We start from the raw sequence: 24107 nt of genomic DNA, 5'->3' as shown, positions 1-24107 counted from the left end.
TAACATTGAACAAACTGTTTGAAATACCTTGAGTTTAAAATTATTTTTGCCTCATGAACATTTTAAACAGGAGTTATAAGTAATGCAAATTTGTCTGTTATTATTAAAACTTAAAACAAGTGAGTTTTGCTCATGTCATTTACAATATCTTTCAGAAAGCAATAGTTTGTGTCATGTCTACAGGTTTATAACATCAACAGTATTAACATGGAGCATTAACCATTTCAACTTGGAGCTGCTTCACTTTAGCAGCGCGGTTACTCCCTGTTAGCTTGTCGTATGTGTCAGGATGTTTAGTCTACTAGTGTCTCTTTAGGTTGAAATCCTTAAACAAGGCAACTGTCTCTTTAGAAATTAGACAAACACAATTGCCTTGATTTTCAGCGAAGAAGTATTGTAATTCCCATTTCTCTTGAAAGCGACCCTCAATGTCAACTGTCCTCGTTTTCTTTGCGGTCGCCATGGCAGAAATGAGCGGCGAGGGGTGGTGCTGCCACCCTTTGGTAATAGGAGGGATTACAGGTTCAAGTTTTATTTTATTTATTTTTTATATTCAGTTTGACAGTGCAGGCGGTCCATAAATAATACATTATAAGAACGAAGCTGCGGGTCGTATGAAATCTGATCGGGGGCCGGATTTGGCCCGCGGGCCGGACTTTGGACATGACTGCAATATAGCTAAACTACGTGAACTTAATTTGACGTTTCACATAAGTACGTCCGACAGCTGAATAACTAAAATGTTCCAACAGTTGGCGATGTAAACGTTGAAGCAAAGTAAAACTGCCCCCCATCTTAAGTTAAAAAAACACACGCGAGCACGTATACACATTTGTCTTTTTAATAGAATAACTGCTGGAGTTCAGCGACATCATACCCAAATCCGTGTGAAGAGGTGCTCGAAACTGCTGACGTCATCTGACCGCGATCTGCAAATTTAGAGGATTCTGCCGCCTTGTGGACACATGGCATAATTGCATCAGTCTAACAAAGGCGTCTGATTTTCTATTTTGATTGAACATTTTTGGATTATAGGAGAACATTTACACGTGTCACGTTCACATAATACTTTGCTTTCAAGAAAAAAGCCTCTACAATCCAGATATTTACGGCACTATATTTTATTTAATTGTATTAGAACAGGTCGACATGCAACCAACTTGACACCTTCAAAAATAAATTTTGATTCTTTGTAAGACAATGACAACAGATTTTATATTTAAAAATGTTTATTCGTGCAGGTAAAACTACAAAGCATTTTTTCCTACTAATGAAACATTTCCTAAATGAAAATTAGCAACTAATCCAAAGTAGCTGTTAAAAAAGTGAGCCCAAGCAATCAATTTGAAGATGTTTCCAAAAGACAAAAATAAAATACTAGTCTCTACAAATATTTGGGCTCCGAGTGTTAGGGACCTCAACTGGAAAGAGAATACAAATAGTAGAAATGGTTGAAACTTACAGCAGATGTGGATGCCCCTGGACTTACCTGCTTTTGGAAGTTTTTGTCTTGTCATTGCTGCCCCCCAACCCCCACATACACACACATAAGAGGTTGGTGACGGGGCTGCCGCGCGCAGGGATACAAACGGAGGCGAGGCCTTTGCTGAACTATTTTGGGGTTTATGACAACAGCTCGTACAACATTTTTACGAGGACATGGATCGCCGGGATTATCACATTTTTTAAGGGCCACTCTGAGTGTTTTTTCTGCTGGGTTTAATTTACAAGAGTGCACAGACAGGGTATGTTGGTACAGGAGCGCTCCGAGCAGCGGTTTTAAGCACGTTCAGGTTTCGACGTCAACGGGAGTCGCTTTTGTCGAGAGTCGAGTGCCGCTCCGCATTTAATACCAAGGCGCGTCGACATTTACACTCACTGTTTCGACTCAGACCCGGTAACTAAAATGTCACATATTAGAAGCTAATTTAAAAAGAAAACGATTTCGGCTGCAAAGATTACAATTTTCTACATCACAATGAAACAATCAAGGGGGGGGGATTTGTGTAAAAAGTGGAGCAAAACGTGGGAAAAGAAAAAAATCGACGAGGACGTCGGCATTTCAGTTCCTTTGCAATGCAGGGGAACATTAACGCGCTCCGCCGCAGACAGGAAGTAGATAGCGCCACGAACATCCGATGGTGGCGAGAGGCGACGAAGGAAGGCGAACGACGATCCTGAAAAAGAGCAAATAAGAGTGAAGGGTGTTGGCGTAGAGCCCGAAACACCGTGCGCTTTGGCTGTGCTTCCGCACGTTCAAACCGGAATCGCGTGGCTTCGCCGCGGCGTTAAACCGAACACACGGACAAGAGCGGCTCTCTCCAAGAGTTTAGTTTACGCCCTCCACATGCGGCTCGCTTCGTGAGATCTACATTGTGCAGGGACCGAACGGTACGCGTTTACATTTCGGCTTTTACATTCCCGACTAGTCTCACCTTAACTTCAAATGCCGGGGCCTCGCTTAATAACCGTAGCGTTCAGGCGGCGGCGGGGGCGGAGGCGGCAGTCGCGGTGCATAAGGGTCCCTGGGCCGAGGAAGTCCGTACGGCGGGACCCGGGAAACGGGAGCGATACTGGAGCGCTCGTAGGCGTAGCCGTTACCGGTCGGAGGAGAGGCCGCATTTGGCGCTCTGCGGTGGGGGCTGCGATCTCGGCCGTAGTACGCCGACGTAGGAGGGGGGGGAGGCGGCGGCCGACGCTCGTACGGGTCAAGCGGCGAGTTCATGCGCGAGACGCCGGGAGGGGGAGGAGGCGGCGGAGGGGGCGGCGGTGGACCACCCGGACCCATGCCGTAAGGACGGGCTCTGTATTTTTCATAGTAATCGACTACGCCGTAACCGCCGTGATCACCCTCGTAAGGACTTTCGGGGTACATGGCTCGCCTCGGGGGCGGGGGTGGCAAAGGAGGGGCGGGGTAACCGGGGCCCATGGGGCGACCTCTCATGAAGCCTGGCGGGGGAGGCTCCAGCCTGTTTCCCGGGAAAGGCGGGGGCCAAAACCCGCCACCATCTGGGGGAGGAGGGTAGTCCTCCTGCTCGTCACGGGGGCGACTTTTGGAAATCTGTACGTGGATGCGTTTACCTGCATTCAACAGAAGGGGGGGGCAAAGTGTGACAAAAACAGCGGTAAACACAGATAACGATCACTGTGACAGGAAGCGCTTACCCTGAAATTCTATATTGTCAATTCCCTGGATGGCATCCATGGCCTCATCAGAATTCGGCATGTGCACAAAAGCAAAATTCTTAATAATGGCACACTCCGTGACCTTGCCATACTCTTCGAACAACGCTCGGAGTTCTTCTTCCATTCCCCTTTCCACGTTGGCAACGTGCAGCTTGACCGCGCCATAGTTCTTCCCATGGCTGGCCTCCACGTTGATCTGCGAGCCGTGGAGCTTGTGGAGATGCAAGGCCTTGATGGCTTTCGTCGCAGCCTTGCGGTCATCCATGTGGACGAAAGCGAAGTTTTTGACGATGGAACATTCGGTGACTGTGCCGTGCTCCAAGAAGAGGGCCTTGATTTCCTCCTCGGTTGCCTCTTGGGGCAGGTTCCCGACAAATATCTTCACCATGTTAAAACGACCTGTTTCTAAATGTGAAACAAATGGGGAGGAAAAAAATCGTGTGTTCCACGAGTGCGTGCGCAATGACAGCGTGACCACATGGATAATTTCTGATGAAGGATGTGAGCACAATAAAAATATGTTTTGATCCAAGTGTAAAACGAGCTGAACGCCTAATTGCTAAGGAAAATCACAAACACAATCGCCATGATATCTAGGATTTTAACAGCATGAAACCTTTTTCACCCCATTGACGTTCGCTATAGAGAAAAGCTTAACATCACTTAATGTAAGAAATCTGTTAATACCCACAAAATCCAAAATGCCAGTGTGTTAGCGTTGATACTTTTAGTTATTTATACGGCTATGGTAGAAATGTCCACATGGATTTTGGTAACAATTGATCGCAGTTACCTGACATCAAGTGATGTTAAGCTTATTATTTTATGGGGGAGGAAACCACTTAAAACCCATAAATTCCTAAATTTGGGGGCCGTTGTTGATATTTACAGACATTTATGTGGGCATAGATAAAGATTAGCATGTGAATTCAGAAAACGATCGCGCGCCCTTCAATTGGTTTCTGACATTAATCGATGTTAAGCTTTATTACATTAAGCGTTTTACAGTGTAAATGGCTCCTTTGTTTACGCAAAATGGCTGCCATTCATTCAACCCGGGGCAAATTTTTACATCGAGATTCAAACTTTATACATAGTAAAACGTTTTCCATTGACATAGCGATTGTTTACATCAGCCGCGAGGATTGTTGTGCAACAATTAGCTTATTACTATAATTGTTTTAGAAATAGCTCGCCACTCTCAGGTTCACTGAATCTGTTAGCTTCGGCTACCGTGCTAATGGCACAAGTTAACGTCTTTAAATAATCAAATAAATGAATAACTACACGAGCGACCAGCCCATAAACGATAACCTGTGAAAACTTTGTTTGAATAGAAATACACGTGAAAGCATTACAATACATCTTAAAGTCTCGCCTACCTTTTGTTAGGAGACCCGAGCAGAAACCGGCGACCTGCCACTTGAACTTCCGCTTCTGACTGGGGCGGACATACCTACACTGCCCCCTATTGTTCGGATGATGGAAATGGCTTCTTCAATGTAACGTTTTATGAAATAATTTTGCGTATTGTCATGAATATTTCAGTCTCGACTAACCCAGTGTCGTTTACCTTGGTGTTCTTACGTGTATTTTGTGATGTAACTCATAGTAACGAGTAGGAACGACTTCAGGTTGGTTTCATACAGAACTGTTACTTCCAGATTGCGCAATCGCGGACTTCCTATTATTTTCGCTTTGGTTTATGAGACCGTAACATTTTGTATTGATTGAATTGCTATGGGTGAGGCAGAAGTTTAAGTCTCTGCTCCATGTCGAATAGATTGTCACTATTCGTCCCTTCATGATCTGAATAATTGCCTTCCCTCCCTTGTCTGCATCACGAACGTTTTTGTTGACAATTCAGCCATGATACGCAGTTACCCAGCCAACACCCCCCTCCCCCCCCCCCTTTATATGGGTGACGACATCGGGAGGGATCACAAGGTCCTCTTCAGAAGAAGTTGCATTGTCTAGCAGTATTTCTGGCTATTCTCAAAGCTGTAGACGTCTTCATATAGTTGACAACATAAGGTAAGACCAACTTACTTATTGAGCGCAAATATTTGATCTGATTCTTAGCTCTTATCTCATATCATCTCTTTCCTCAGATTTCTGTACAATGAATGTGTCCCAGACAATGGAGACGGAAGAGGAACTCCTAACATGTCTCCACATCAGCTTTTACCACCCACAGCAGCACTATAAAGGTCTTTACCATCTGCTTCCATTGGGCAACAGAAGCAAACATCTGGCAGATGAGTCTGTGCGCTTGGGGCGGGATGCCCAGTCTTGCACCTTCGCCCTGGCTGACCCGCGTGTGTCTCGCAAACAACTGGCCCTGCAAGCTTACCGCACACCTGAGAGCCCAGAAATGCTGTTCAGCCTCCAGAACCTGTCTCAGACGGTCAAAGTGTCAGTGAACGGCACAGGCCTGAACTTCTTGGAAAGGGCGGATCTCCCGAGTAAGGCCCTGGTCCGGTTCGGCGAATATGAGATTTTGATTATCAAGGAGGCTGGTGAGGCCAAGCAGAGCTTTGAGGTGGAGTTGGAGGTGCTGCCCGTGCCTCCTTCCAGGGAGACGGGCACATGCAAGCCCTGTAACTTTCCCATCATAGAGATGGGCGCACATTTGATACCTCAGCAACCAGTTCAGGTCCCTATAGAGACCGATGAGCTCACGATCCGATCACTTGACAACCCACCGTCGCTCTACACTTCTGGTACACTGTAGTTTTTTTCTTTTTTTAATCATTCCTGTATTGTACTAACAAGAAACTGTGCTCTTTTTGTACAGAACAAGTTTTAAAGCTCTTGTAACTATTTTTATACTCAAGTATGCCAATGTTTTCACTTCTTTAACCGTAATCATTGTGATTATTTCTAACATTCCAGGGGCGGGGGGGGAAATCCCACACCTACCAGGACTGATTTTAATCACATCTTTATCTACAGAGAACAAAGAGGAATCATAAAAAAGCAATTTATCAAACCTTAAAATGTGAACATTGTCCATGGATGCAATATAATACAGAAATATGTCAATTGAAAGTTATCCCAGGATGAATTTTACTTCACGGTCAAGTCTTTCACTCTGAAGGCGAGGCACAAACAGCTGTATATTAAAAAATATATATACACAATACAAAAAAAGAGTTTGAGTGGCTATTTCCTGATAAAAAGAGGCTGTGGCAAGTTCCAAACTTGAAATGTGTGGCGTTGTCATCCCTGAGTGGCATATGTCTCACATGGCCAAAAAGTCTCTCTCTCCAAAAGCTTCTCTTGTGAGGTCATCTGGTCTCCTGAGTTGCTTTCAGTGCATGTCGCTCAAAAACCGCAGACTCTAGGCAGTAGACAGGCCTGCAGACAAAATAAAAAGCCCATTTTTTTTAAATTTTTAAAAATCAACCAACTTTTTTTTTTTTTTTAATTGCGGCGTACAGTAGTATGGAGCGAACGGAAACTGAGCTCTCTGCGCCATGTGGCTCGTCACAAGTATCACCTACCATGAGCTCGAAGTCTCCGGGCGAGTCTAACAACCTGAAAAGAGCAAAGACTGAGAACACCAAAGCAAATCCATAAAGGGCTCAACTGTCACATATAAAAAGAAAAAACGTTTTAAGAGGTGACCGGCAGTTAACTGAGAATGACCATATGCGGAAAGATCATTAAAAGAGCCTCTTCGAATCGCATGCTTATTTTTTTATGAGGTGCCAAAGCTCGGAGTTCGGAAAACGTGCGCTCAGAATTGAGTTGAAAGAAAACAAGTCATTTCTCAGCATCGGGGCTGACCACACCTACCCGCTGTCGAGCTTCAAACCGATGAGGACTGATAGTGATCGCGTCTCCATGCCGTGATTACGATCTCTGCTTGCGACGAGCAATGACTTGACAGTTAAAACTTGTCACGTTTGGTTTCATTTGTTTATTAAAAATCCTTCAAACGAGAGGGAGGGGGGGGGGGGAAAAAAAAAAAGGCAATCTAACTAGAACCATACACAACGTTGCTAGATACGCAGGGGGACAACAGAAAACACACGGGCAAATCATAAGGAGAAAACTAAAATTTGGATTTGACATGCGTACAGGTCGGACGAGTAATCTATTTTATAAAACGTCCCACAAGTGTATGTGTGTCTGGAGGAACACTCGACGCCTTTTCTTTTTTTTTTTTTTTTAAACTTACTGGGAAACCAAAACCAGTCTACACAAACATCCCATTTTTAGTAAATGGTATTAATGGCGTTATTCGAGTGGCCAAGTGAATTGAAAGAGCCCGAAAAGCAGTGTTGTAATGCGCCACACCGAACTAAGCACTGAAACCCAAACACTAAGAATTTAAAGAGTAATACAGAGGAACAGAAAAGGCATTGACAACTCAGAAATATACGTGAATGCAACAAAGAATCGCATGGTTGCTTGGTTTGTGTTTTGTTTTTTTTAAGAACGTCGCTGTCCGCAATAGAGTATCTTCCAGTAAGTCTCCGGCGAACGCAACGCAATCCACCATAGACGTGCGGGAGCGGGAGGAGCGTATAGCACCTTGCGCATCAGCAGACGGCGTTCTTGACATATTCTAAACCTGGAGAGAGAGAGCATACCACACGTCAAGGAAGGGCTTTTGACTCAAGATCCACGCAAGATTGGTTTGCTTTTATCACAGCATCGTTCGGAACGCTCGCTAGCATTGAATGGGTGCCGCGGTTAGAGCTCAGGAAGATTCGCCGGGTGATGGTCGAAGGCGCAATTTGACTTCAAACGAGTCTTAAGCTAGTTTAGTTTCGATGATTCTCACGCAAACCCTGTTTGTCGCAGAGGAACTTGAGGTCAGGGTGAATGATCTTGTACTCACCTCCGCGTTAAACGCCGGGGGCCGGGTAGCTGGTATAGGCGGGCTGCGCCGGCGCAGCGACAGGACCGCTTTGCGTGAAGTTGTTCCTGGGGAACGGCGCCGCATACTGCTGAGGTTTCATCTGCGGGGTGAAGCGGGTGCGCTCGTACGAGTACCCGTTTCCGGCCGCTGGAGCGGGCAGGGGAGGATGGGGAGCCCGTCTGATGGGGCTGCGGTCGCGCTGCATGTAGGGCGCAGGGGGGATAGGCCGTCGGTCGTAGCCTTCGTGGGAGCCCATGCCGACGCGGTCTCGTCCCATCACTGAAGGTGGAGGTGGGGGCGGCGGCGGCGGGATGGCCCCGGGGCGCCTATCGTCGTAGCCTGGAGCGCCGTAAGGACGGGCGCGGAATTTCTCATAATAATCCACCACCCCACCTCCGTAGCCTTCACGCTCGCCATAGCCGCGGTCGGGGTACATTGGGCGCCTCGGAGGAGGTGGCGGCGGGGGCGGAGGCGGGTACGAAGACATGCGGCCCCCGTAGGGAGGCTCGGGATGGAAGCGCGGAGGGTGAGGAGGATGAGGCGGGTAAAAGCCTCTACCGGGGGGTGGCGGACCGTAATCCTCCTCTCCCATAGCCCAGGCAGGCTTGCTTTTTGAAAGCTGCACATGGATGTTTTGTCCTGGGGTCAAAGTGAAAAACAGAGATGTTCACAGTACAAACGTGCTATCATGTAAAAGTTTAAGCTAAGGTACCACTGGCTGCGTCAAGAGTCAAGAAGTCAGTCAACAAAGCTTTCTTTTGGAGGGAAAACTTTCTAATTGCAAAAATCAAAATGGCTTACCTTGAAACATTGTGTTATCCAGGCCCTTTATGGCATCCATGGCTTCTTCAGAATTGGCCATGTGAACAAATGCAAAATTCTTCACGATAGCACACTCTGTGACTGTGCCATATTCTTCAAACAGCTCTCTCAGCTCTTTCTCAAAGCCCCTCTCCACATTGGCGATGTGGATCTTGACCGGGCCTTGGTTGTTCCCTCGGCTGGGCTCCACGTTCATAGGTCTGCCATTTAGTTGATAGAGGTTGAGCTCGCGGATGGCTTTCGTGGCGGCCTTGCGGTCATCCATGTGGACAAAGGCGTAGTTTTTGTACTTGGCACATTCTGTTATAGTGCCGTACGGCGTAAACAGAGCTTCGATCTCGTCCCGAGTCGTCTCCTCGGTTAAGTTTCCAATGAACAGCTTCACCATTGTTGCACCGGGGTTTGGCCCTACACGTGGAACAGACGACTAGAGTGAACATCGACCTCAAAAACTTAACAAGTTACGGCGCAAAACGTCACAGATTAACAATCAAGAAAATCCAAGACGAGTTTTTGCGTGGATGTGCTTGTTTAACAATCCGCCTCACGCGCGAGAACTCATGCTAGCCATAAAGAGGCTAAGACGTTAGCAACTTCCTGATTAGCAAGCCACCAACGGTTGCTATTAGCAAGCTAACATTAGCATCATGCTACATTGGCGCGAAACATGGCTAAAGGTTAACTAATTCCCAAGGATTTATAAATTATAAGTCAAAAGGGTCAGCATGGGATTCGATTAGAACACAGCAGAGGTTTAAGATGATAAATAAATCGTACTTTCCAGTTGTCTTCGACAGCCCGCGGTAACACCGAGTGGAAACTGCTGGAATATGGAACTAAATGGCGCACACCGGCGAGGGAATAAAATTCTTAAATCCTATTGGCAGGTTAACGTGTCGCTCAAAATATCGCGCATGTCATTGGTCAAGCACCAAGTATTATGGTCGCCTTGTTCGTGCGTCATTTCCGATTTTCGTAGACACGGCGTAGCACATTAGCAACAAAATCGTTGAACCCCACTACATTATTCCGGGCAATAATACTTTCAAAGGCGACTCGGAAAGTCGCCATGTGTGACACAAACGCCTGTGTCAACGTGGATTGCATAATTCTCTCACAACGTGATTAGAGTTAAGACACACGGTCCTCTCACGTTTGCACGTAAATTGCGTTGATGCTTTGTTGTTGAATGTCTTCACATTCTTTGTTAACGTCATCTTATGTCAAAATAGAATGTAATGTAAAAGTTACAGGTCATTTGTTAATCATTAGAGATGAAATTTGGCATACAACAGGTCAAATGAAATATATATACACAATATAGATTGGTTTTTTTCCTAAAAATAAATAAATAGTGCCGAAAGTGAGTCAAGGGTGCTGCTGCAACAACCTGGTGAATTTGAAATGCGTATAAAAATGTCATAATGCATTATTCATATTATTGTGGCTCAGTGTTCAATGTTAGGTGAGCTCTGCCTCCAGTTCATGTCCAGGAGAAAGCACCACACGCAACTGGCAATCAAAGCAGTCTTGACATCTTAATGCTCCAATTTGAAGGGGGTTTCTTGTGCCAAAATGAAATTAGTCTTTATTAGTTACTTCATTAAACTGAAGCTCTTTCACGGAATACACGGAGCATCACTGAGGTGGGACGGTTGTACCATAAGGGGCACTTGTACAAGCAGGCCTGTTGTTAAAAAAATAACAAAATAAAAAAGGCAACCCGGGGACAATAAACTTTCCTTGTGATCATTTGAAAAACATGAATGCTTGCTGTGATTCATAGAAATGAAGTTCCCCAAACTGAAATTGGTTTCCTACTGTTAAATCTTGACAGTCTTTTGTCTTCGCAGATTAAAATAATGATTACATCAGTTCAAACCCCAGACCCAGGGGAGGAGGAAAAAAAAAAGGGTGAGTTTGTCAAACATGTGTACCAAATAATGAAAAGTCCTTTATTGCCATCAGTACACGAATGCAGAGACAAAATCTGACAAGAGAAGTGAACTGTACAACCAGCACACACGTGCGTACACATACAAAGTGCAGCCAGCAGTCTTTCAACGGGACGTGAGGGTTACAGATACATGAGGGGATACAGTATTCACACAATGAGGTATAAATGTACACAAACTCGCACACATGCAACTGAAACCAAAAATAGGTACAAGTGCTCTCTCACACTCTTAAAAACACAACACACAGGTGAGCAGTAATGTCAAACAAGCAGCATCAGAGTCGTCTCGATGCAACCGCATTCCCGTTCGTCTGCCTCTTAAAAACCTTTGGTCATGTGGATGCTTTACCGTTATGCCCAAATGTTGCCCGGGAGACTCTGGAAGCTGCGAGCCGGGGATACAGACGACCGCCCTTCTCTCGCTCTACTCGGACATTCAGTGTGTACGTTAGCAGCGATTCTATTGGATGAAACCGATGGCTTTGTAAGTGGGATCGACAACCCCCTCTTGGCATGCACGGGGCAGGCGCCGCCTACGAATGGTTAGCCGTCGAGTCATGCAAGTTAGAAAAATAGACTGCAAACCCACGAGACAGAGAAATTAAAAAGGTCATCTCCAGAGGTGGGGTTGATTTCACTTCCATTTTTTATTTTCTAAGATGTGGAAATAGCAACAACAACAACAAAAAACAAAAAAAAGGAGCGGTAACCAAGACAACAATAACATGAGCAGAGAGCCACCGAGGGGTCCTGGTCTTCCTCCGCTTCTTGCGCCTAGTTTGCGTATGTTTGTGTTTGCACGCGTGGCTCTCGTCTCATTTTTTTAGCTGTCCCAATCCCACAGTTCTTAGTCCCCCAGGCTTTGCCCAATGGGTGCATACACCCCCACCCAAGAAGGTGGTCGCCTCACGTGCGCATCTGGATCCACGGGCGGCCGCGGTTTGTCGAGACTGTGGCTGGAAGGTAACGGCTGCTTCTCTTTTAGGTCTACTGTTGAAGTCTGCAGTTTTGTCACGTTTCGAAAGGCGCCCCCCGGCCGACACTTTGGGAGGGGAGGAGGGGGCGACGCATCACCTCATACTGCCGTCGCTGCGAGGCCCGGGCTGCGTTTACATTTCCCAGGCCTCCTGTTTCTACGTCACTACGCTCGAAACCGCAATTTTGTCCGTTCTGTTTGGAATGAGGAAAAGTGCCTTGAAATCAGGTCGTTTGGCACCTACCTTGCCCCTCGCCCCCTTCCAGCCACTCCCCCTAGTTCTGTATCTTCCTCACTCTTGTGACTCCATCACTCCCTCAAGTCATCTCCTTGCAACCAAAATAAAATAAAAAAAAACGGAACACCGCCTCCCATGTCCTGACGAAAACAAAAAACGTTTTTTTCTTTTTTTTTTCTTTCAAATTCAAGGCACAATGTCTATCAATATTTCCAGCCTGTGAGTATGAACACTTCGACGCATTGCACTCTCCGCTTGTGTGTCACTCGCCGCAGATGACACCTCTCGCGCCCGCACGTCAACGCTGTTAAGAGACGCGTCCGAGACCCCCGAGTCCAAACCAGTGATAAACAATGAAGGAAACCAACAGAAGAGCGACGAGAAAATCTAGTCCTTTTTGTTGTGTCTCGGTTTTTTTCCTTAAAACTCAAGTCATATCCACCAGTTCTTTTTTGGCAAGCTACTTTTTTTGTGTGTGTGTGTTTGTGTTTTTAAATAAGCACTAAGTACTGATAGATAGGATATAGCATACACCGTGGGTTTTCAAGAAGATGCGTCATATTTTTTTTTTCCACTCTCATAGTATGGATTCAGGAATTTTGTCAGGTACTTTTCACTCATCTGTTTAAGGTTTACGTTAATGCAAGCAGGGACAGTTTGCCATGGAGTCTTGCTCGAGACTTGGGTTCGCGATGGGTGGGGCCGACTCATTACGAGACGCCGTTGACCAACGTTACCGTCTCGCCGGCTGGTGTCGTGCCTTTGCTGGGTGAACGCTTAGAAGGCGTTTGCTCGTCCGTTTTGCTGCTGGTCCCGTTCTCCTGTGAGCAGGAAAAAGAAAAAAATAATAATAATGGGAAAAAAGATACCAAGATTCTGGTTGAAGGTTTGACAGTTGTAATTTGTCAGCACTTTCTGACTGTACCTTGGGGGGTTCAGGACCAGTGTGGTTTTCCTTCAAGGGAAGGTTCTGTCTGCTCTGGGACTCCGGACGGGATATGTAGTCAGCGACGGTCACTAAATCATTAAAATAGTTTAGAAGGTATCGAGTGGTGGCCAAGGCACCCTTGTGACAGTTTCATGATCAGGAACGAACTAGTAGGGATGTGGAAAAAGTGTGTGATCGGTAAACGCGATCCAAGCCTTTAATGGCCGATCGATCGCTCAAAGCGGCCAATTGTTCTTATCACATACATCAAACACTATACTACTTGTAGAATTGTTTTTTCTTTTTACCAGCAACTCCCAAGGTATTGCAGATTACCTTTTTTGCAAATTTCTCTGAAATTATCACTTATTGATTTAATCAAAATTGTATGCATCAAAAGTACCGGTCTGATAAAAAAAAAAAGTGGCATCGAACACGTTCAGCTCACCACTATCAGTTGGCTGCCGATCGCAGCTAGCCGAGTCTCCCTCGGGGCGACTGCCGCGGTTGCGACGGCGGCGGCTTCGGTTGCGGCGCTGGGGTCGGGCCTCTTCATCTAAACATACAAATAAGAAAATGAGTTTTGGGACCTTAAGTCTCAGTGGGGTTGAGCAAGTGCCGGCGAGTTTCTCACCCAGCCCGTTCTCACTGGGTCCGGCCTGGCCGTCGGACTCGGCGGCGGCGTCCATCACGCTGGGCTCCTGGTCGTTACGGCGGCGGCGGGAGCGTCTCCGGCGCTCTCCTCCGACGCCGTCGCTGACGTCCGTGTCGGCCAGCTCTGACTCCCCGTCCAGGAGGGCGTAAGGGTTACTGTCGGGGTCCCTCAGCACTGGAGAGGGCAAAGCACAGTCGTTTTGCCACGACACGCAGTCTGCGTTTAAAACAAGATTTTGCTGCAGACGAGCTACCTGAGCTGATGGAGTTGGAGGGTTTGGACGCCGGCCCGCCGCGTCCCCGTCCAGAGTTGGCGCCCCGGCCTCGACCGCCCCGCCTTGAGCTTCGCTCCTCCCCGCCGATACCGCGGGGCCGCTGGTCGCGCTCGCTCACTTCCTCCGACTCGGAGGCGTTGGACAGCTCAGAGTTTGTGCCTACAGAGAAATAGTGCTCTCACCTCACGGAGATGGAAATATAGATGACAAACAAAAAGTGACGCTTTTCTTTCGTACCATATCCAGAGTGCATGCTGTTGGAGGCCCTGCGCCCCCTGCCACGTCCCCCGTAGGTGCGGGAAGTGTGCAGCGAGTTGCTGCTCTCGTCGGTCTGGTAGCCTTTCTCCCGGTCACTTCCGGCGGGTCCGCTTCGGTTCTGAGTCGTGCGGTAGCCCACCCCGATCTGGCGGAGCTGCTCGTCGATTTGAAGACGCTCGAGGCGCAGCTGCTCCACCTCCTGGAAAACAGGTTTGTGTGTTAGTTATTACATCAGTAGAAGTGTAAATACGTAAACCTAGATTTTTTTTTTTTTGCAGGAAAAGAAACGTATGCACTAAAGTATCCAACACGATCATTTGGTTTTAATTGCATCTTTAATTCGTTTTTCCTAAATTCAATAGTTAAAAAAAAAAAAAAAATCTAGAATTATTTATGGGCTGATATGAAATTCACACATGATTTGCCCAGCCCTACAGAGCACATTTCGTTTGAAAAGATTAATCTTAATCATTTAATCAACCAGTTATTTGGACTTTTTCACAGTTTAATGTAAAATATTATATTAAAAAAAAAAAAGTTGCCTGAGTTGAGCTATTTCTTTTTCTTCCTTTGGGTCTGTATTTTGAAAAGAAATGAATAAAAAATAAATAGGGTACAAACTACAACGACTCAAGCGCCACGCAGGCGTGCATGTTAGTACCATTTTGTCAGCAAACACATGTCTGTCACGCCGTCGTGTACAGGTCAAGAGCCGCAATATGGCTGCCGCTCTGATTTCAGAACCCAAGCGATGGGCGGAGACGGGGAACGCGGCGTCTAGCGTACGTCTACGGCGACAGCTGTCTGCCAATGACAGCTGTACTTCAAGGGAGGTGGGATGAACTGAAGGGAATGAGCTACAAGGAGGGGCTGGGGGATGTCAGCTGCTAATTTTGGATGCCGAGGGTCCAGATAGGTGTAATCTAAACTCGCAGCATGCCGGTCACCCAACCCCAGAGAGGGCTATTTATGAAAGCACATGAGGTAAGGGCAAAACGTGGTGCACTCAGCAGGTTTGCTGATGGGCAGGGGAGGCGTACAAGGGATCTTAGTTACGCTCGCCTGCCAACTTAAAAAAAAAATATAAATAAAAATAAAAAGGCGACCCTCACACATGTCAGTCAGGCTCACCTGGAGGTAAGACACATGGTACTCCAGCAATGCCTGAGCGTTGCTGATGTTCTCCTTCGTCCCCACAAACACGAAAGGAACCATGCCCTGGTTCAGAGAAAGCACAGATAAAAGAGCAGCATCGATGAGCGCGTCTTCTTTTTCATTGAGGACGTGAATGAACACACTAGGGCGTTATTTGATGCGGCTCGGGACAAAACGAGGCAAAGGAAGTTTCGGTAGCAACAACAGAGCAAACCGTCAGTGGGAATCATGTGCAAATGTGAAGCTCACAGCCAAGTGCCAACGTAAAACATTGCCAGTGTGAAAGCAGAAAGCGCATGGAACATCTACACCCTGCCGCACACGTAAGACATTTGTTATTTTTAACATCGACGGGGGGATAAAAAATAAAATAAAATTGAGCGCAACGGTTCATTCACCTCTTTGCCGTCGGCAGTGTCGTCCCTGCCTGCCCCCTGCCTGCCTACCTCCTCACGGGGAAGCTTTTTGTCGTTGTCCCCCTCGATCCTGACGCGGACCACGCCCGACTTGTCCACGATCTCCTGTATGACTTTGCCGTTCTTGCCGATGACTTTGCCTGCGCAGGAGACGGGGTGGGATCAGGGGGCGGGGTCGGGCGTGGCCGCCGGCAACGCGAGCGCCTTTGGGAATGTACTCTCACTCACCTACAAGGTTCCTGGGTACCTGAAAGTAGTCTTCTTTGAATTCAAGGTACTCTCTGGCCTGTTTGACCGCGTCCGGAGTCTGTAACACAAAAGAAACGTCAAATTAAAGGCCAAAGTCGAACTCTGGAAGCCAATTGTTGTACCTCTCCGTAGATCCTGAAGGTGCAACTCTCCTCTTCCAGCTCGATCGCGGTGACGCCGGGGACTTTGCGGGCCTGCTGGATGTTGGCCCCGTGGGAGCCGATGGCGAGCCCCATCAGGTCCTCCCTGACTCGAACCTCCTCCTGGTACGCCGAAGCTAACTGCTTGCTCGTCTGAAACGGTGCCGTCGGGAGGAATAAACAAAACGCCGGGCGCTCGTACGCAGGAAGCAAGTTCACCGTGCGGTTTACCTCCAAATGTTTGGTGGCTTCCTCGTTACGGGACATGAGCATAAGCTTCGTACGGATGCTGCGGAAATGCATGTCGCTGAGGAGGGTGGCGCGCTTTATTGTGGTTTCATTCGTAGACTGAAAAGACAAAAAGGATTACAGATGCGGGACGTCATACGGTCACCCGGTTTCGAATAAGTACAAACCAGCACGATGAGCTCGTTCGTTTGGGCACTGAAGAAGATGCAGTTGGCTCCGATAGCTTTCCTAAACTCTTTATGAATGTTCTCGCCTGCACAGCTGTCGATGACAAAAGAAAGGAGAGACTCAGCGGCGCTGGGAAGACATCAGCATCTCCTCCGGCAATACGGGGAAAAAAACCAAAAAAACAGTTGAGACGCACTCACATATCCCTCAGGTCCTCCGGCACAGCGATGGTGACTTTGTTGAAGGAATTTCGCGAGGAAGGACTGTTGGGGTTGAGCGGCCTGATGCGCTCTGCTGTGACAATCTCGTTGTAAGTGGCGTCGCACGCCGCATATTCGATCACGTAAAACTGAAAAGCAAACAAAAAAAACGCATTTGCTATTGTAATGGCGCTGAAACTAGTTACAAAATTCTACAATAGGGAGAATTTCATGAAGAGTGAGTCCACCACTGTCCTATTAAGAGGTCTAAAAATAAAAATTATAGATAGCTCAGTAGCTAGGCTAGATAGAAACTTAAATTAAAAAAAAAAAAAAGACAAAGAAGAAAAATTCTCAAGCAATACTTTGCGCAGCCATTCAAAGACGGTAAATGATGGAAGCGCCGCTTTATTCACCTCGCCTTTCATCATTCGGACGCGGGCCAGCCACCAGCCGCATGGCTCCTGTTCATTAGCCCGGGAGTAAACCTATGAGGACAGGAAATAAATAAGGACCTCTCATCCATTTGTGGATGCTAATCAAATGATGATGCTTGCGAGAGTAGAAGTTTGAATGGTGCAAACTCCAGGCGGGCGGAGGCCTTGCTCACCTCCACTTCTTCTCCCTCGCCAATTTCCTTGTTGTAATCGGTCGGAGGTGGCAACCGCACGTCGCTGAAGGGTAACTGTCGCTCTGGCTGCCAGCTTCGGTGGACAAAAACAAGCTAACTCACACAATATTACAGGCTCCCTAAACAAGTCTAATCAACAACAACAACAAATATATACGGAGCCAGCCAACGGCAAACTTTATTGGATCACGGCCTTCTCACACTGAATAGGATTCTAAATTGTGTGGCTGCCATAAAATTCAATAAATTACGCCACCGGGTGATTGAAATGTGTTTATGACTGTCTCTTCTTTGAGGCCCAAGAAATAAGCAAAGGTTTGATGAACTCCCACCACGTGTTTCATTCAAGCCTGAGCTGAGCTAACATGCTCGCTGAGAAAGTAAAAGGGGGCTGGGGGTGCTTTCCCAAAAACAGCACAGGCCTGCCACGCACCCCCCACTGCCAATCCCGCATACTTTGAGCCAGCCGCTATTTTTAGGGGCACCGCACTCGGAGCCAAGTAGATAAAAAGGGTCCGCCGTGTGTGCTGGTGGGAGGATGCTGGTGACGCGGGTAGGGCAAAGATTGTGAAAGCAACCACTAATCGGAAAGGGGGGGCGGGGGGGGGGTACTGCTTGAGATGTGTATGGACAGCTGCATTCCAAGCACAGGTGGCGACGAGTAACATTTTGTCGTGAGCGCTTAAAGGACTGGCCGGAACGAGTCCCGGTAACTCAATCACCACTTTTACACACGATCGAAGGATTCAAACTTACTTGTTTTCAAAAACAATGGTGAGCGAGTCATCGTGGACATCCTTGATGTACCCCTAAGAGATTGGGATCAAAACAGTAATAGTCAAATTTAGGGGCAAAGAGATGTGGATGATGTTTTGATTCAGTGTATGAACATTCGGCTTGTAGAAATATATACATATATTTTTTAAGAATGCCCAGACGTAGCGGCGACACAAGCTCCTGGGTTGATATATTTGTCAGCGTGGAAACGTCACACGCCAAACTCTCGCCATGAGACCGCAGGTCGACAATAGGCGCGGCATCCAGTCAAGACGTATGAAGAGGTCTTTATGATTTAAAATTAACGTTTGCAGTGGCAAAACCTCAGCAGCATGCTGAGCAATGGTGAGACACATGCAAAGAGGTAGGCGTGGCTGCGGCGTGCTTCTCATTGTGACACGACCCTATAAGGGGCGTAAGCGGTCGTGGGTTCACCTGCCGGATAATGTACCCGGCTTACTCCAGGTGACAAATGACTTGCCATTTACCCACAGTCTGCAGAGCGCGACAAGGTTGAAACATATCTATCCTTTCATTCAAAGATTCACATCAGATCGACTCCTGTCAATGCCGTAGGCTGACGTGACTCGATGACACCGAGTCAGCCGCCACATTTTGGGACTATGTGGTGATCAAGACCGTAAATCATCAAGTGAGACAGCTGCTCCACGGCCGTTATGCGGGAGACGTTCACGGGCAACTTATTGTCGGACTTGTGACGGAATATACCTCGACGTAAAGTTATAGTGACATCAGAAACCGAGTCATCGTTCACTAAAGTAGGCTAATTAGCGTCAGGGCCAAACTGTCACCCGGTAAAAGCCGATGATGACAGGTGAGGCTTCCGAGGGAGTGTAAATTTAGGCGAGGGGCCTGCAGAGCACCCAACAACGCTGAGGTGCTCAAGAGCACATGGCAGGAAGGATACAGAGACATACACCGAGAACTAAACCCTAAAACCTACGACTACAAAAGCAATGAGGGATTATATATCGGTGCCATCACACACTATTCTCGATTCCAAAAAGGATCGAAATCACTTTACAAACACGTTTGAAAGTGACCTCTCTAGTGGAATCAACGTGTCTGTGTTTCCCACAAAGACAGCCCGTGTGGTAAAATGACAACACGTGACCACATGCGTCTTAATCATTTGGCAGAATTGAAACTGAAAGCGACACTTTTGATTTCGTTAGCTTGAAACGTAGCATCCCCTCATAACATGCTCCAACACAGTTGCAACACGTCCATGAAATCACACTTTTTAAAAAGCCACAGACACCCGTGACGGGGATCGTCGTGTAGCCGAATCGAAGGCGGGCACAAATCACGTTGACAAGCATGATGAGAATTGCAACTAGCTCGGCGTTAGCTGCACCTAGCTCGTGCTAGCTGCCCACCCCACAATGACCAATCGTACCGGGACGCCAAAGCATCCTCGTTTGACAAGAAAATCCCATTCGACTCGGGTTAATATCACCCATGCGACCGCGTGACGGGTTTGCCAGCGCTGTGGTTCAACTTGAAACATGTTAAGTTATTAGAATGGGCAAAAGTTTGTTTGTGGCGAGCAAGAGCTACACCGGAGCCAGGTTACCTTATAGAAGGCCCCATTCGAGCCGCGAACTTCCACGGCCAGCCCGTCCATACTCGTCGGTAGCTCCCCACAGCTGTGCTTGTCTGAAGTCGCCACGACTCCGTGCGCTTCGGGTAACGAAAGCCCCCCCAGCTTCGCCGGCAGTTCGCCGCTCCCCGGCCGCTTGTGGATGTCCAGTGTTTCGGGTGGAGAGGTAGGAGGAGAAGGGGCTGAGGGGAGGGAGATGGGTGTGATGGTGTCAACTAAATCAACGCAGGCGCCACTTACGGAGCAACGTGCTCGGCTCGGCACTCGTCTCAATGCCGCCGGCGTAGAAGAGAGCACGGACCCGCGGCTTAGTGTCGACGTGCCGTTGGGAAGCACGGTGACGACGCTCCGGCAGGACGGTTAATTAGCTGCCAGGCTAGCTACTATCAACACCTTGATCCCAGGCAGTCAGTCGCGAGCTAGCCACGGGTAGCCTCCGTGCCTCAAGTGTGGCGCAGTCGTGCTGTTGAATAACTGTGGAAGAGCCGGTCTCTTAACCTGCCGGGTAATATTCACGAACGTTCCCCTCCCCGAAAAGAACCGTCTGCGGTGCGCTGGGTGGCACCTTCGTGGAGCTAGCAGCCCTCTCCTACTCACGCCGATAGAGTGAATCAGTGAGGGGCTGAATGACCTCAAACCCCCAACTAAGCTCCGCCCATTAAGGAAGTCTGCTCTATGATTGGTCGAGAGTCTTTGAATCAAATGATTCAAGGAGTAAAAGGCTTTATATTATGAAAAGGTAAACAGGGGTGGACAACGATTTTCCCAAAGTACATTTTCATACGTTACGTAAATAAGGATCATTTTACTTTATATTTTAGAGACACTCGACCAAGGAACGGACGGCTTAAATACGGGAGGTAGATTGGGGTCAAAAGTTTTGGACTTGAAAATACAAAACTCGTACTTGAAAAGATAAAACTTGAAACTGAAAATAAACGTGTTGAGTTTGACACTTGAAAAAATATTCAAAACAAAAATACGTGTATGAATTTTTTTTTCGAGTTGCTTCGCTTTGGTAAATGTTTTGAATAAATTATTTATTTTCAGGTTTCACCTCCATTTATTTTTCAAGATTCGAGGTCTTTTTTCAGTGGCATGTTTTATATTTTCAGATTCACATCTCTTTTTTCAGATTTGGATGTTTTTTCCAGGTTCAAATCGTTTTTTTCGAGTTCCACACGTTTGACCCCATTTTTGACCCCAATCTACCTCCATAGGGGATTGGAGAGTGCAAGATAGTTGAAGATCTGCCAGTTCCGATCGTAGTTAGAATAGAATAGAATAGAATAGAATAGAATTGCATTGATTATCACTGTAGTGCAAAAATTGGAACAGCTTGTCGTGAAAAAAAGAATACAGCAGGACAACGCAAACAAAATTTAAATTACAAATAAAAATAATTGAACCAATACAAGCAATTTGGACAGTTGAAAGTCCTCTTCCCATCCATATTTTTCATATTAAAAAACGTTCACGCTCGTGTTGCATTCTCGCGACTTCTCGCGAGAGGTGAGCCGAGTCCAGCGTTTGGCCAATTGGAAGGCTTACAGTTCAGGCGCGCTACTTGAATAAGGAAGTTTCTTCCCTCTCCATTACACCGCTGAAAAAGAAGTTGATTTCCGTCAAAAAATGAGCGAGGAATCCGGAGTATTGACGTTTGGAAGCGAGGACAATCTGCATAAACAGGGTGAGAAAACAAACACGTGTTGTTTGGTTATTTTACCGTCTCGTATTAAATACAAGTCACGCTTGCTAACGACATAACGCCATGTTGGACTTTCGCACAGTTTTGGCCTCGTTTCTACTATGTGACATGACAGAGGAGGACCTGAGGCAAAACCCCAAGTTCTGTGAACTCTTGACCAGTCTCGCACATCGTGTAGATAAAACTGGACTCAATGCCCCACTGAAAACTGAGCTGGAGAGGGTATGATCAGGCATTTAGGGAATCAAATACATTTGCAGTATGTTTTAGTCCCTGCAAAGTGTTAGTTTGTTATACCTTTGGTATTTCTTTTTTTTTTCTTTTCTTCAGGCTAAGCAGAAACTGCTGCCACAGCGGCGACTCTGGCTGCAGTCTGAGAGCATCCACAGAGCGCTTCAAGAGATGATCCAAGACCACAAAATCAGGAAGCATCGTGCCGGTGTGCCACCTGATGAGAACATGGTACACTATCAACAGACGTCCCGATTTGAGTGAGTCAATTTCCTGCAGGAATCTTCCATGCAGCTAACGCATGAACTTTTTGAACCAGTTTTACGAGACCGTGGAAAAATGCCTTCTTGTGGCCCAATGTGCAAGACAGCTGGATCCCAGCGACACCACCCAAATGGACCGGCCCCCCATTTTGGGTTTGAACCCCCAAGACGTTATGGCGCTCATGCCTTCTGAGAAAGTATGTGATCAAAACACACTGACTTTCATTTTCCTTGTACTAATGTTTCTTGTAATTCACAGAATATACAAAAAATGAAGGAGCGTGTATATGGAGTGCTTGAGGAACATCTCAAGAAAAAGTGTTTTAATTTCCTCCTCTACTATCAACCTGAATGGGGTCTGTTTCCTTTTTCACACTTCAGTTGATCATCCTGTTAGCTTCTTGTGTAGCTATTAAGAGTGTGGCCTTTGCTATTTTTTTCTAGACAATCATAGCGACTCTCTGAATCACTGCAAGTTGTCTAATCTGTCCGCACAACTGGATAAAGACAAAAACAAGGTTGAAGATCTGAAGCAAAGCAACCGTGAAAAGACAGTTCTCCTCCAAAGGCAGACACGACTGTACCTTTCTGTAAGATGCATATAGTACATTTTGTATTTTGAAAAAGTGCACAAATGAAAACATCTAGCGTGGTATTTACCCCCTGCAGGAGATGACAAAATGTATCCAGCTCCTTCAGTCTTTCATCCTGGAGACCCGCTTGAAGACACAGACCGATTTGGACAGGAAGAAATTGGGCTACTTTGAGGGCAAATCCGAATTAGTCTTGGAAACAATCATGTAATGAGTTGAATCTTTTAATACATTTGCCTGGTTTCATTTTAAAAAAAATAATTCATCTGTTTATTCATTCATCCTTTTTAGGTCTCAGTTGGTTGCAATTAAGCTGGAAACGTACACAGTTGACTCGATTTCTACCCACAAAGAAATAAGGCAAGAGGAGTTGTAATATTGAGTCTTGCATGTGCAGCTTTGTTTTGAGAAACGTGATGCATATTATTTTTTTTGTTATTCCCGAATTGCAGAAAAAAGTTGGAGTCAGAGCTGAGAGCCTGCCGGGCAGAGAAACAGTCTTTGGAGTCAAAGTTGTCCTCTTTTGAGATCTTGGGCAAGGAATTTGAGGCCCTGGCTCAGCAGTATGGCAAATTACGAGAGCAAATCGAAATTCAAAAATGGGCTCTGAAGGAATTTACCAAGTACAATGACAAGTGATGAGACTCCCTAACCTGAGGTTAACAAACATTCAAAGGTAACATCATGAAAACCCTTCAAGATGTTGACTTGTTTTAATATATTTGTATAGAATTCGAGTCTTTCTTTGTAATATTTGTTCATGAAGTTACACTGAATACTTTCTCCCTGTTCCCCACATTGACTAAATAAACATTCAACAAGAGTGGGCTGCCTTTTAAATTTGATGTGGTATTATATAGTATGGGTATACTGTACATTAGTGTAAGATCATGCAATTTTCCCTGCCAATATTTAAAATTAATTTGATGTATATTGAATGTTTTGAGGGAAATGTTTAGGGTGTCATTTATTTTAATCCCACAAAAATTCAGTGGGTGTCAGTCATATGCCATTTTTCGTTGTTCATGGAAACGAACGTGCAACGATTATTTTTTTTGATAGTAGAAAGTCGATTTGTGTGTACACCTGTTCCCAAAGTCGTTCATACAAGGGAATAATAGATTTATTCAACTGTACATGCCCAAATTTCACTTTAAACAGATTAGTGAGTAAAATTACCTTTTAATTTCAATATATTTAAAACATGTGTGTACCTTTTTTGTTTGGTGCTGTGCCGTAGGTTTTTTTTTTTTTTTAAAGAAAAAGATGTGTCTTGCCTCAAAAACTTGGTTAACATTGCTAATATATCCAGGGGGAAAAAAAACAATGTTGGCGACAGTGAGACACTGAATTGCATGTAGTGAGCAAAAACATCCACAAGAGGGCAGCAAGACAACATTCAGGGAAATATTTACTGAAATTCACCCCCGCTCCCGACATATTTCCGATACATTTTGTTAGTATAGCAAAGACATGTTTCCTCAAGTATTTCTTATTTTTTTCGACAGATTTTCCCAAAGACAACCAGAAGTGAGT

The 24107-nt window shown here is 46.2% G+C and overlaps 6 protein-coding genes across 12 annotated transcripts in view; 3 read left to right on the top strand and 3 right to left on the bottom strand.

The window, feature by feature from the left end:
• Window positions 1-24107, top strand: part of LOC119129646 (C-type mannose receptor 2-like) — a 902042-nt gene that overhangs the window by 87550 nt on the left and 790385 nt on the right. The window lies entirely within an intron of this gene.
• LOC119128196 (RNA-binding protein 4.1-like) lies at window positions 1608-4665 on the bottom strand. Its single transcript, XM_037260439.1, has 4 exons — window positions 4569-4665; window positions 3166-3591; window positions 2436-3081; window positions 1608-2177 (listed from the first exon to the last, which is right to left on the bottom strand). Exons 2-3 carry the CDS (start codon window positions 3572-3574, stop codon window positions 2462-2464), a joined length of 1029 nt encoding a protein of 342 aa, XP_037116334.1. The 5' UTR covers window positions 3575-3591; window positions 4569-4665; the 3' UTR covers window positions 1608-2177; window positions 2436-2461.
• Window positions 5058-6303, top strand: tifa (TRAF interacting protein with forkhead associated domain). The gene is made up of 2 exons (XM_037260485.1): window positions 5058-5220; window positions 5298-6303. The coding sequence occupies exon 2, from the start codon at window positions 5309-5311 to the stop codon at window positions 5918-5920; it is 612 nt and encodes a 203-aa protein (XP_037116380.1). The 5' UTR covers window positions 5058-5220; window positions 5298-5308; the 3' UTR covers window positions 5921-6303.
• Window positions 6173-9759, bottom strand: LOC119128194 (RNA-binding protein 4.1-like). 6 transcript variants are annotated; one of them, XR_005098943.1, is made up of 6 exons: window positions 9659-9759; window positions 8861-9289; window positions 8039-8698; window positions 6693-6726; window positions 6521-6546; window positions 6174-6488 (listed from the first exon to the last, which is right to left on the bottom strand). XR_005098943.1 is itself a non-coding variant. In XM_037260436.1 (5 exons), exons 2-3 carry the CDS (start codon window positions 9267-9269, stop codon window positions 8046-8048), a joined length of 1062 nt encoding a protein of 353 aa, XP_037116331.1. In that variant the 5' UTR covers window positions 9270-9289; window positions 9659-9759; the 3' UTR covers window positions 6174-6546; window positions 6693-6726; window positions 8039-8045. The 6 variants fall into 6 exon arrangements, 4 of the variants coding, with proteins under 4 accessions (XP_037116331.1, XP_037116332.1, XP_037116330.1 ...); XR_005098942.1 differs by having other exon boundaries at window positions 6173-6546; window positions 6628-6726; XM_037260436.1 differs by having other exon boundaries at window positions 6174-6546.
• On the bottom strand, window positions 10816-20408 carry fxr2 (fragile X mental retardation, autosomal homolog 2). 2 transcript variants are annotated; one of them, XM_037260288.1, is made up of 18 exons: window positions 20017-20408; window positions 19750-19958; window positions 18132-18184; window positions 17355-17448; window positions 17161-17232; window positions 16745-16893; window positions 16544-16637; window positions 16359-16475; window positions 16110-16280; window positions 15967-16045; window positions 15769-15878; window positions 15299-15385; window positions 14147-14366; window positions 13889-14068; window positions 13615-13809; window positions 13429-13536; window positions 12978-13069; window positions 10816-12873 (listed from the first exon to the last, which is right to left on the bottom strand). In XM_037260288.1, exons 2-18 carry the CDS (start codon window positions 19798-19800, stop codon window positions 12763-12765), a joined length of 1983 nt encoding a protein of 660 aa, XP_037116183.1. In that variant the 5' UTR covers window positions 19801-19958; window positions 20017-20408; the 3' UTR covers window positions 10816-12762. The 2 variants fall into 2 exon arrangements, with proteins under 2 accessions (XP_037116183.1, XP_037116182.1); XM_037260287.1 differs by having other exon boundaries at window positions 15721-15878; window positions 20017-20407.
• haus4 (HAUS augmin-like complex, subunit 4) lies at window positions 21305-23394 on the top strand. Its single transcript, XM_037260389.1, has 9 exons — window positions 21305-21466; window positions 21567-21706; window positions 21815-21946; window positions 22035-22175; window positions 22238-22334; window positions 22423-22568; window positions 22648-22778; window positions 22863-22931; window positions 23024-23394. Exons 1-9 carry the CDS (start codon window positions 21409-21411, stop codon window positions 23208-23210), a joined length of 1101 nt encoding a protein of 366 aa, XP_037116284.1. The 5' UTR covers window positions 21305-21408; the 3' UTR covers window positions 23211-23394.

Source organism: Syngnathus acus, chromosome 10 (assembly GCF_901709675.1).
Source record: "Syngnathus acus chromosome 10, fSynAcu1.2, whole genome shotgun sequence".
NCBI lineage: Eukaryota > Metazoa > Chordata > Actinopteri > Syngnathiformes > Syngnathidae > Syngnathus > Syngnathus acus.
The sequence above is the reverse complement of the archived record's forward strand: the minus strand, read 5'-3'. Positions and strand labels throughout refer to the sequence as shown.